This window comes from Vigna unguiculata, chromosome 11 (assembly GCF_037176805.1).
Source record: "Vigna unguiculata cultivar grain cowpea cultivar isolate G323 ecotype 2 chromosome 11, ASM3717680v1, whole genome shotgun sequence".
Lineage (NCBI taxonomy): Eukaryota > Viridiplantae > Streptophyta > Magnoliopsida > Fabales > Fabaceae > Vigna > Vigna unguiculata.
In genome coordinates this window covers 39,575,324-39,586,938 of record NC_140802.1, presented here as the reverse complement: position 1 = coordinate 39,586,938, position 11,615 = coordinate 39,575,324, and the positions used below count along the sequence as shown (strand labels likewise).

At 38.8% G+C, this 11,615-nt stretch overlaps 2 protein-coding genes across 2 annotated transcripts; one reads left to right on the top strand and one right to left on the bottom strand.

The window, feature by feature from the left end:
- Positions 1 to 195: 195 nt before the first annotated feature.
- Positions 196 to 3,269, bottom strand: LOC114169542 (UDP-D-apiose/UDP-D-xylose synthase 2-like). Its single transcript, XM_028054746.2, has 9 exons — positions 2,945 to 3,269; positions 1,979 to 2,071; positions 1,785 to 1,886; positions 1,376 to 1,490; positions 1,152 to 1,285; positions 959 to 1,060; positions 781 to 873; positions 562 to 697; positions 196 to 472 (listed from the first exon to the last, which is right to left on the bottom strand). Exons 1-9 carry the CDS (start codon positions 3,203 to 3,205, stop codon positions 363 to 365), a joined length of 1,146 nt encoding a protein of 381 aa, XP_027910547.1. The 5' UTR covers positions 3,206 to 3,269; the 3' UTR covers positions 196 to 362.
- Positions 3,270 to 3,845: 576 nt separating this feature from the next.
- On the top strand, positions 3,846 to 4,633 carry LOC146881897 (uncharacterized). Its single transcript, XM_085669392.1, has 4 exons — positions 3,846 to 3,960; positions 4,056 to 4,140; positions 4,244 to 4,328; positions 4,508 to 4,633. The coding sequence occupies exons 1-4, from the start codon at positions 3,846 to 3,848 to the stop codon at positions 4,631 to 4,633; spliced, it is 411 nt and encodes a 136-aa protein (XP_085525518.1).
- Positions 4,634 to 11,615: the final 6,982 nt, after the last annotated feature.

Here is an 11,615-nt window from a genome sequence, read left to right as displayed (position 1 = left end):
ATTCATTGATCAAGACTGGGTGTCACTGAACACTTACTAACTCTACCTCTTGCCATATTAGCAGCATACATGCTGAAGGTAGAACAGTTCAGAGAGATGTCGTATGCAGTTCAATGTAAATGTGGGAAATGATTAGAAATAATGTCTCAACTCTAACTTTTATATCGGTGTGTACATAACAAAATTTGGACAAAAGAAGTAATTGAAGTGTCAAGGGAAGGGAAGAATTGTCATTCAAAAACCCTATAGATACACTTGATTTGTGATTTATAACCTCACAATTAGTGTAGCATGTACATTTTTCTGCCCCTCGTGGCATGTTTACATAAAAAGTAAACTGAATCTCCCAAAAAAACTTGTAGTCAATTTGTCGGTTTTGAAAGTTCTCTCTCTATGGCACGAGAATATGTCCGGTGTTGATATTGGAGGGTAACATCCAACAGTTCATCGAGAGGTGTCCTTGGTTTCCAAGCTGAAACCCAGAAGAATACATTTTAAGATGAATTTTCAGACTCTGTTTAATAAAAACACACAGGGCTTAAAAGAGTATTGATTGAATACCAAGCTGCCTGGTGATAAATGTCATGTCAGGGATGCGCCTATCACTGTCATCATAGCCTTTACCATAGAAATCTTCTGAACTCACGTTTACAGTTGACATACTAGAGGCAGGTGCACCAGACACCTTTGCATAAGCCTTAATTTGAAAGAAAATATGAGTGTATATTTACAGACCGAGTATAGAAGGTAGAACTGTTAGAATTTAAGCTTTGGGGCTACCTTTATCATAAGCTCAGCCAGTTCTTTCACAGATACTTCATTGTCTGGGTTTCCCACATTAAATATATACCCATTTGCTTTCTCAGGGTTGTCCTGTGTCATGTTGGCATGTACATTAGTCCAAGCTCATACAGCAACATGGGTGATGGAAGTTCACTTTTGAACTATCTGAACTTACAATCATTAACGCAACAGCATCGATTGCATCCTTAATGTAGAGAAAGGTTCTCTGTGATTTCCCGCCGTCAACAAGTTTAAGAGGCTCCCCACGCAGGAGACTCTGGAACAACAAGCATATGAAACACAGTAGTTTATTAAGATCATGATTCATGGAGACATTTGCAGAAAACAAAATGGACTAGCTAATTTACATTACTGAAGCAAGCTAAGACTCGTGGAACACCGTCACTTGGGCCATCCACACCAGGAATGAAGTCCATTCTTGGGCCAATCCAGTTATAAGGTCTCACAATGGTGAAATCGAGGCCATTCTCCGCGTACTCAGCTATGGGTTAGTACTGAGAGTAAGTTAAGAGGGAAAGAAAATTTAATCATAACTATCATCAACTAAAGACGAATCCAGGTCACTGTGTACCATATATTAGCCTGTCTGTCATTTGCTTTGCACAGGCATAAGACCATCTCTGCTTGTTAATTGGACCAAAAATACAAGGACTCTCATCTTCCTTGAGAATGAAATATTTGGGGTCCTGCATCATGCAAATTCATCTTAATTCTAAAAATGATGAGACTATTGAAATAAGTCAATTAATCTCTCATAATTATATTTGTAAATTCTTAAAACAGTTTAATGATTGCATATTATCAACAAAATCACATGAACTGAAAATGAAAAAAGAAGTAAACAACACCCTATCGACTAACTTTGAAAACTAACTCCTAATTTTACACTTTGCTATGACGCGAGGTGGACATTCATTTGCATCAAGAACAAGCGTATGAATTTGCATTCTAACGAGGGGCACAAACATAAGGAGAGATACCTTTCGAAATTCCTGTGGGAGAAAGCTTCCTATAGTCTTCCCGTAAACCTCACACGTAGAAAAATGGATCAAACGTTTCTTGTTTTCAGTGCAATACTTAATCTGCATCACATGAACAACCCAATTACATACATATATACACATATACTTTAAGAGATCTCGTTTCAAGAAACGACCCGATCTTCTAAACCCACCACCGGAATCGAATCAACGAAGTTGCTATAGATGGTATCCAAAGGGCGTGTGTTGTAATCCGCCGGCGTGCAAATTGCCGCAAGATTGATCGTCTACAGCAAGCAAAATCTCAGTCTCAAATAAAAATGACATATCAGCAATCCAACCTGGTTTTAGTTAGCTGTCAATTTCTACCACAGAGCCACAACTATTGAAATTACAAGTACACATAAGTTAGCTGCAACATTAGTTTTTTTGTAATTTTGAAATGGCATTGACAATACATGCAACTTTTCATAACACCTGGAATTGTGACATAACAACATGTGTGATTAAAGTTTCAAGAAAAAAATGTGCAATAAAAATTCAAGACGACGACCTTCAATTACAATTCATTAACCACATTTGTTCCTAATTGCGATGAAATTGCTACGGCAATAAACAACTATGGTCCCAAGTCAAGACTTGAGTCAACTGCACTTATTATTCATTATTGATCACTATTTACAACTGTGCCACAAATTAAAACTGTGACTACGATGAATAACAAGCTATGCTATCATACAGGGAACCATGATCCTCTCCCAAATTTTACTTTCCTTTACATGCGACGGTTTTTAAACTTTAGCCGGAAGCACTTTTGAGTCACAATATCATTACATTTCTTGATATTACAAAAATCGAACATGTTCACAACTGGAGATACACACTGTAACCATTTTGACTCCAAAAACATTTACCTTGTCACAACATTTTGGATGAACTTGGCTATCTGTAGAACAGGAATTAAAAACTAGTTCTCGAATATATACCTGAGAATCAACCATGTCTTATCGTATTGATACATTATTTAAAACGTTAGCTAGATGTAGTATTTTTTACAGGTTAATTTAATCACATTTTAAACCATGAGAACATTTAGCCAGCGGAATAAGAGTATTGAAAACGTGAAGAAGACCACTGGAAGGAAAGGGAAGAATATTTACGAGATCGGTGGATTTGATGAGTGTTTCGAGTCGGGAATCGCTCTTGATGTTGAGTTGGTGAAACTCGATGCGGTGCGCCCAGGGAAGGGACCTGTCGAGGAGGTGGTCGATTTTCTCCGAGGAGACGTCGACCACTACGGCCTTGTGGTTGGTTTCCGCCACGAGCTTCTCGCAGAGGTGCGATCCGATGAAGCCGCCGCCGCCAATCATGCATATTGACATCATCGGGATCGTTTTTCCGTCCAGGTTCAATCGTGCCATTGCAGCAACCAAGTTTTGTGCAGTCGAGTGAGGAGAGGAGATTGCAGAGAGAAAGGGTGTGGCAGTTATAACTGGTTTTTGAACGATAGAAGAACGAAGGAACTGCGAAAGCGGAAGCGGTGGCAGTGTTGTAAATAATCCCTAGATTTCAGTTAAGGACGTTACTTACTCTTTCTTATTTCCCATGCAATTTTTATAATTATTTATAATTAATAATGTATTTGAAAACTTAAATATTTTTTCATTTTTATAATTAAATATTTATAATTATTGGATTATTTTCTAATTCATATTTAAGTTTCAATCTCATTCTTTGAATAAAAGTTTTTTTATAAGACCCATTTTATATCTGTCCTAAATGTTTAAAGGTCTAACTGTTGGGTCTAAGGCTAGTCTATAGAGTGTCTCAAGACCCTTTTCCAGCCCTAACCCATCTCATTCTGTCCATTCTCACAAAACAGGAATATTTCTCCTTCCACTGATGAGGCAAAGAGCTCTGTTAGGATTTGAGTGAGCCCCTTTCTCTCCAAGCTAGTTGAGCGTTTCCCCCATGTAAGTTAAACTCCACCCTCCTCTTCTCTTTTCCCTTTTTGGTTGTTTGTTTTCGTCTTGAGTTGCTCCAACTGTATTTATAGACTACATGAACAGGATCTTCAGGCCATTCTTTGATAAGTTTATCGCGGTCTTCATAGACGACATACTCATCTATTCCAGGACTCAGGAGGAACACGCCGAGCACTTGAGGATAATGCTTGGTATTCTAAGGGAGAAATAGTCGTATGCTAAGTTGTCCAAGTGCGAATTCTGGATGAACGAAGTACAATTCTTGGGGCATGTAATTTCTGCACAGGGCATAGTTGTGAATCCAACAAAGGTGGAAGCAGTGATAAAGTGGGAAAGTTCGAAGTCAGTAACAGAAATCAGAAGCTTCATGGGTTTAGCTGGCTATTATAGGAGATTCATAGAATGATTCTCCAAGATAGTGGCGCCTCTGATACAATTTACTAGGAAGGACCAACCTTTTGTTTGGACCGATAGGTGTGAGGAAAGCTTTCGAGAGCTTAAGCAAAGGTTGACGAGTGCTCCAATGTTGGTTATCCCTGATGTTGGTAAACCCTTTGAGGTACTGTGATGCCTCTTATCAAGGTCTCGGCTGTGTGTTAATGCAAGAGAAGAAAGCAGTGACATATGCTTCGAGACAACTTAAGGTGCATGAGAAGAATTATCCCACTCATGACCTGGAGTTGGCGGCAAGTAGTGTTTGCCTTGAAGATCTAGAAGTACTATCTATATGGTGCCCAGTTTCGTGTGTTCAGTGATCACAAGAGCCTCAAATATCTATTTAATCAGAAGGAGCTGAACGTGAGGCATAGGAGGTGGATAGAGTTCTTGAAGGATTATGATTTTGAACTTCTATACCATCAGTGAAAGGCGAATATGGTGGCAGATGCCTTGAGTTGGAAGACGGTGCATGTAGTGCACCTTATGATCAATGAGATGGAGTTGCTAGAGATATTCAGAGATCTGAAGCTGCAAGTTGAGTTGGGACCGAAGTTCATTAGGTGTAGCACCCTGACTATATCTAGTGACTTTCTGAGCTTAGTTAAGGAAAAGTAGTTGGTGGATGCTAGTTTGAAAGGGGTGAGAGAATTGCTTGGATCAGATGAAGAAAAGGAGGTTGCCTTGGGTAGTGACGGTGTACTAAGATTCAAAGGCAGAGTGTGTGTACCTGAAGATGTTGAGGTGAAGAGGTTGATCCTTGAGGAAGGACACAAGAGTCATCTTAACTTGCATCTGGCATGACTAAGATGTACCAGGATCTCAAAGAGACCTTTTGGTGGCAGAGCATGAAGAAGAATGTGGCTCAATTTGTATCTGCGTGTTTTTGTCTGTTTTTGTCTTGAGTCATTCCTATAGGCTCATTCTCGTTCCTATTGTACCTTACAGCTACTGAGTTCGTTCTTGGAGTTAAGGTGTCCCTCTGTAAGTGTTTAAACCCTCAAGTTTAGCTCTACTAAAAGGTAAGGGAAGTTAGGGTTTTTCATTTCTATGTTGTTTTATCTACTATTGGAATGTTTGGTACTCTAGAATGCTTGTGTGGTGTTGTTGATGGTATGGAAAATGTATGGTGTGCTTCTAGTCGTGACGACATGCGTGAGAGCAGGTGAGTTCTTTTGAACTCGCCCAGGCGAGCGGGGTGGTTGCTCAAAACGAAAGCTCTTACTTAAGCGAAGAGCTCTCGCCTGAGCGAGAACAGCAGCCGCTCACCCCTTCTCTGTTTTGAGGGCTCACTTAAGAGAAGGCCACTCGCCTGAGCGAGATGGGCTAGCTTGAGCAAGACTTCAATGTGCCCTCTATTTGCAGTCTCGCCTAGGCGAGAGTTGGTAGCTTGAGCGAGGAGTTCCTCTCGCCTAAGCGAGAGCTCTTTAGCTTGAGCGAGATTGACAAAGTTGATTGTACACGTATGTGTTTCACATGATTGGATGATTTGTGCTTTAAAAAGTTCAAGTATGATGCCATGTATGCTCTATATGATATATTGGGATTTGAATTGATGAGATTGGTATGAATGAATTCATAAAACATGATGGGGTGGTTGGTTGGATATTGGTATGAGTTTGTTATGCATGACAAATCTATGGTTGGTTGGTGAGACATGGCTATGGTATGAGTTGGACATAATTCCATGAACCTCTTGGTGAGATCTCATGGTGGTGTCATATGTGATGGACGTAATTCCATGAGCCTCTTGGTGAGATCTCATGGTGGTTCCATATGTGATAGATGTAATTCCATGAACCTCTTAGTAAGGTTTCATAGTGGGGTCGTAGTATATATAATTAGGTAAGGTGATGAAGGATTAACTTGTTCCTTTTTAAGATTATTGAAGTGAGTTGATTAAGAAAGTTAAGTGAAATCCCCACTGGACATTAAGATAGCAAGCTATCTAGATGTGAAGGTTCCTTTCACAAAGCTCAAGAGAAGAAGATGATGGATTGATTCAAAACAAAAAGGAAATAGAAAGTACATAAACCAATGAAAACCAAGAATAATCAAAGGAAGAAGAAAACATAAAATGGAAAGGAAAGAAATGGTAAAAATGTGAGAAGCACGCCACTACAAGGCTAGGCTAGAAGCCATGGCAACCTTGAAGATGAGTGGATGTGTGCCGTCACTTGCTATGCAAGATAAGGCTTAAAAGTATTCACTCCCAAGGGAGGAAACTCTCACAAATGGTTGAGACACAAGAGTGTTTTAACTTCAAAATGTTCAACCCTTTTACATGTCTAGGAGCACCCTTTATATAGAAGAGTTTAGGGGCCTCTAAGCAAATAAAAGATACCTAAGGATGTCTCTACAAAAACCTAACCCTAGCTTCTAGAAACTAGGTCAAATAAGGTTACAAAAAAAGAGAGACAAAAGAGCTAACTATGGTGTGTGCAAGGCTAATTTCGTTCTAGCATAAAAAGAGACAAAGAATGTGTCTCATATGTCTCCAAAATGTGGCCAAAGTGTGTTAAAAACAAAGGAGACCAAAGGTACATAGGTACACTTGTTTTATGTCTTTTACTTTATGCTTTATGCCTTTGCTTTACTCTCTCCTCCACATCATTTATGCTCCCCAATCACCATGCGCCACCTAGCATTGTTTTCTTACTCCTAATTAACCTACAAAGCAAATAAACATATATTAACATGTTGGCTTAAGTCAAGTCAACTATAGTCAACAAGTCAAACCTAGTCAAAGGTCAACAAGTCAACTAAAGTTGATTCAACTAAGTCAACATAGGGAATCAAAAATAAAAACCACAAATGAAAGGGATGAAGGATTAGTGAACTTCCTTTCTAAACATGCTTAGTCTTCTTGAGCATGTGCCTCCATCCTTGGTTGGGGTCAATCCTTCATCATAAGGATTCAAGTAAGGATTGCATCTTGAAACTCTAAAGTAAGGATCTCATGGTGGTGCCATATGTGATAGATGTAATTCCATGAACCTCTTAGTAAGGTTTCATAATGGTGTCGTAATGTATATAATTAGGTAAGAATTCAAGTAAGGATTGCATCCTGAAACTCTAAAGAGTCAGTTAGTCTCACATAGAGTGGACTGACTCAAGTGGTGAGAGTAGCAGGAGGCCTTAGTCTTTGATAAGATAATGGCCTTAGATGTTTGAAGGTAAACCTTGTGCGTGGTAGGGTGAAATGTAACATCCTGTCAGGATATTACATATTTTAAATAATAAATAAAGAAATCTTGCGTCAGCTTCATTTATTAATGCATCATTTCCCAAAAACGTGGGAAATTTAAAACTTTTATTACTTCCAAATAATAATCCAAAATCCATAAATTATAAAACTAGAAATGATATAAACGCATCTCATAAGAGTTTACAAATTATTTCAAAACCATAAAATAATAAAACTCCCAAGCTATCCTCGCTCCAGCGTTAAGCTTCACCAGAACCACCTGCAACAACATCATCTGCTCACGTGCACTACGTATACGATCATCGCCAATCACAAGCAGATAGGGTGAGCTTAACAGAATAATCATATAAATGCACATACATATATTAAACACCTATATACATACATACATATATATATATATATATATATATATATATATACATACATACATATATATATATATATATGTATATATATATATATATATATATATCATAAAACCACCTCATAGAGATTTCTTCCTTTGATTCCATATCACATGGCCACAACCATGTTATTCGTGTTCTACATCCTCTAGTGAGTACCTCAAGGTGACTTGTTGCCATACCTATCGGCCACAAGCGATAGAGCACGTGTGGGAAACCATTGCTACGGATCATACACCGTAACGCCAGGTGGAGTTCCCAAATACGAACATAGTTCGCAACGTCCCAAGACTACCAAACTCGTCAACTAACTACTAAGGAGGGCAATCTATCTAGACCCATCCGTATTGGTCACAACCAGCACACTCTCACTAGCAACACTCGCCAACCCGAGCTCAACTCAAGGGTTCCTCGTGTTCATCCGCCATTTCGAGCTCAACTCGAGGGATGTTGATAAGTATGAAAAATACTTATTATTCTTATTTTATTGGACTTCTTAATTGTACTTAATCATGTGTTTTGTGGATAGTTTTAGGTTGTTTTTAGGTTCTTTTAGGTTAGATATATTTTGTGTTATTTTTGAAATTATTGTATAGGAAAGTGAAGGATTGGAGAAGAAGTGAAGTTATTCTGTCAGGACCCAGTCGCCCAGCGAGTGTTCTCTTTCGCCCAGCGAGTGATCACCGGTCGCCCAGCGAGTAAGTCATCTCGCCCAGCGAGAAGACGGTTTTCTGAAGTGGTTATAGTTTCGAAAACTTACACGAAACGGTGTGTTGGAGTGTGGGAACGCGACAGAACCAGAAAGGAGACGAAAAAAGCGCCATTCTAGGGCAGGGAGACTTCACGACAATTCATCCATTCCATCAAATTCATCCATACTTTGTTCTAGATGCTTAGGAGTGACTAAACTCCTCCTTCATTGGGGTTGGATGTAATGAACCTATACTCTTTGTAATTTTCCTATGCAATGTAATCTCTTTCGTTGTTCATATGTTTTATCTCAATTATAAATGTGCTTGATGGAAATCTTTGCTATTTGGTTGTATCTAATTATTGGAAAATGAATTAGAACTTAACCTTGGATAGAACAACCATGAGATTGGGTTCTAGGAATAGACATAATCTCTAGGTCATTCTATACATTAAATCTTAATGCAAGTCATGTGTTAAAATAGTTAAGGAATTAATATTTTGACATATTTGACTTAGAACTTACTTCTAAGGAATTAGTGGTTAGTAAGCTTATAATGAGGATGTTTGAGCGATAGAGAAATTGTGTAGGAAATATTGCGTTAGTATGGTTCATGAAATCCAACCTTGATGAAGTGTTTCTTAAATCCTTTTATAACTTTAGTGTTTATAAATTTTGCATGTTGTTCTTAAATTAAATCAATCTTTTACTTTGACGTTATTGCTAAAATTAGTAAATAATCACACTTAGACAAATGAACAACAAATCCCTTGGGAAAACGATACTTGGACTTCCATTTTTACTACTTGTAACGAATTGGTACACTTGCCAAAGAGTTAACAGATGTCATTCCGAGCTCAAATCAAGGAATGTCACGTGCTTAACCCCTATCCCGAGCTCAACTCAAGGGATACGTTTCGAGCTCAACTCAAGGAACACCAACAACCCGCCTTTGAAGCATCACTAAAGCCTTGTAAATCACGCACGTCCAAAGTTAAACACCAATACTGCTACAGTAAAATCGCCTGGCGGGGGAAACGTACCGCCAGGCGTGTAATGCCTTTGAACCATCAATCACTACAGACACCGCCTAGCAGGACCAACCTCACCACCAGGCGCACTCGTTCCAAAGCCCTCTGACGCTGTCGCTATCGCCTGGCGGTCTAAAACCACCGCCAAGCACTGTATCAGTATAGGAACAGTACTGGTTTCTTTGTAATCCTGCACAAAATTAATTCCTCAACCCAGGCATCAAAACTCACGATGTCTTTCACCAGTTTAGTGGAATTGCTTTCCCAAAGGCTAACTTATTATCAAATTTCCTACTTCCATCTAAGTTCAGCCACCCAAGTTTACAAAATTGGCTTTCTTAAAGTTAACCTTATTCATCACCACCATACCACAATGCACTCATTTTGCTTATTCCTTACCCTTGATTCTAGTCCTTACAACCATTCCCAACTCATTCCAAGTCAACTCCTCTTAGGTATCACAACTCAATCCCATTCTAACATTAGCTTTGATTTAAATTCCCATTCATTACTATCTAATTGTTTACCAACACTTCACTCTTAATCCAAACCCACTCACAAAAATAGGTCAAGTCTTTAGACCCCTTGCACACAGATTATCCAAATCCATAATTCCTACTATGTCACAATTTATATAAGCAAGTCCTATAATAGCTAATACCATCACATTCTAAGATAATCCAACCTCTTTAATTCATGCCCAAGAACTCCATCATCAATTTCTCCCAGATATCACCAAATCCAGTCTTCTAATTCCAATTAAGACTGTAACAACACCCAAAACCATCATTGTGTCCCGCAACCACACAAACTCATTGTCTATGCGTTGGTGCCTGGCAGCAAGCCCCATGCTGCCAGGCGGTGCATGTATTTCTGGCCAATTTCCCAAAATTTAAGCACCTGCGAGGAACCTCTCACACCTTTTCGATGCTTCTCTCTGCCTATCTTAGTCATTTCTCTCCAAAAACACGATAACAATGACACCATTAATCACCTTGACTAATTCCAACAACAATTTTAGTATAATTAACAACTATTATGCTTAGTTCTAAAAAAACCCCAATTCTTCCAACCCTAAAAGGGTTCATAAGAGTTCTTTCAAATTAACTCTAGTTGACAGTGAAATTCCCCAATTTCTATCGTCCAATATTCAATTAAAAGCTAAAGAATCCTTCCCTTCCGTTTGGATTTCAATCAGAATACTCAAAACACCAAAACCGAGCCAAAATTGGCTCGCGTCGCCTGGCGGGTGTTTATCACCGCCAGGCAGTTCAAGCAAAACCCAACAATTGGGTTAATCTGTCGCGCGTCGCCTGGCGGCACAAAGCTCACCACCAGGCGGTTCCTCTCGGGAACCCAGAAAACAAGCAAAATAGGATGAGTCGCCTGGCGGCAGTTCATCGTCCGCCAGGCGGTTTCTTGAAAATTACCAGAAACCCAGAATTTGCGAATTGATTCAACAAGAAGCATGTAATTACACATCATACATCATACCATTAACAAAACAACAAAAAATATGGGTTCAACTCCCCTAACTTGATTTCCCTTGCTTAAAACTTGAATACCCCTTGCTTCTAATAGCCTTCCTTAGCTCCCCTCAATTTAGCCCAATGCCTCACTCAAACCTCACCACTATCTTACAAGACAACAAATTGGGCTTTTAATGGTAATGTTAATGCTCTGTTCTTTATGGTCTGTTTTTCAGCCACCCTTGGTTTCCATGCCCTTTCACCTTCATGCCAAAGGAAATTTTGGAAAAAGAAAGTTTAATTTGGGTTCACCAAGATTTGAACCCATAAACATGCAAATGCCAAATCAATGCATAACCATTCAACCAAATCGTGTTTCGTAATGATTAATATAATTATATATTTATCACATCATTCAACATTCTCAATCATATTATTAAAAACAATAATAATTAAATAATACACAATTGGCATACATAGGACTTGAACCCAAGTCCTTTCATACAATAAAGTACTTTTAACTAATTAAGCTAGTATTTTTCCACATCACATCAATCAATATTAATGTCATAAAGGCTCTCACTACCCGCATTCATTAATTAATT

Coding starts and splice junctions, on each gene's coding strand:
- LOC114169542 (XM_028054746.2), bottom strand. CDS start 3,205: ATGGCACGATTGAACCTGGACGGAAAAACGATCCCGATGATGTCAATA. Junction 2,072..2,944: donor TCATCAAATCCACCGATCTC/GTAAATATTCTT, acceptor TGCTTGCTGTAG/ACGATCAATCTTGCGGCAAT. Junction 1,286..1,375: donor GACAGACAGGCTAATATATG/GTACACAGTGAC, acceptor ACTAACCCATAG/CTGAGTACGCGGAGAATGGC.
- LOC146881897 (XM_085669392.1), top strand. CDS start 3,846: ATGAACAGGATCTTCAGGCCATTCTTTGATAAGTTTATCGCGGTCTTC. Junction 3,961..4,055: donor GCACTTGAGGATAATGCTTG/GTATTCTAAGGG, acceptor ATTTCTGCACAG/GGCATAGTTGTGAATCCAAC. Junction 4,329..4,507: donor ATGTTGGTAAACCCTTTGAG/GTACTGTGATGC, acceptor TATGGTGCCCAG/TTTCGTGTGTTCAGTGATCA.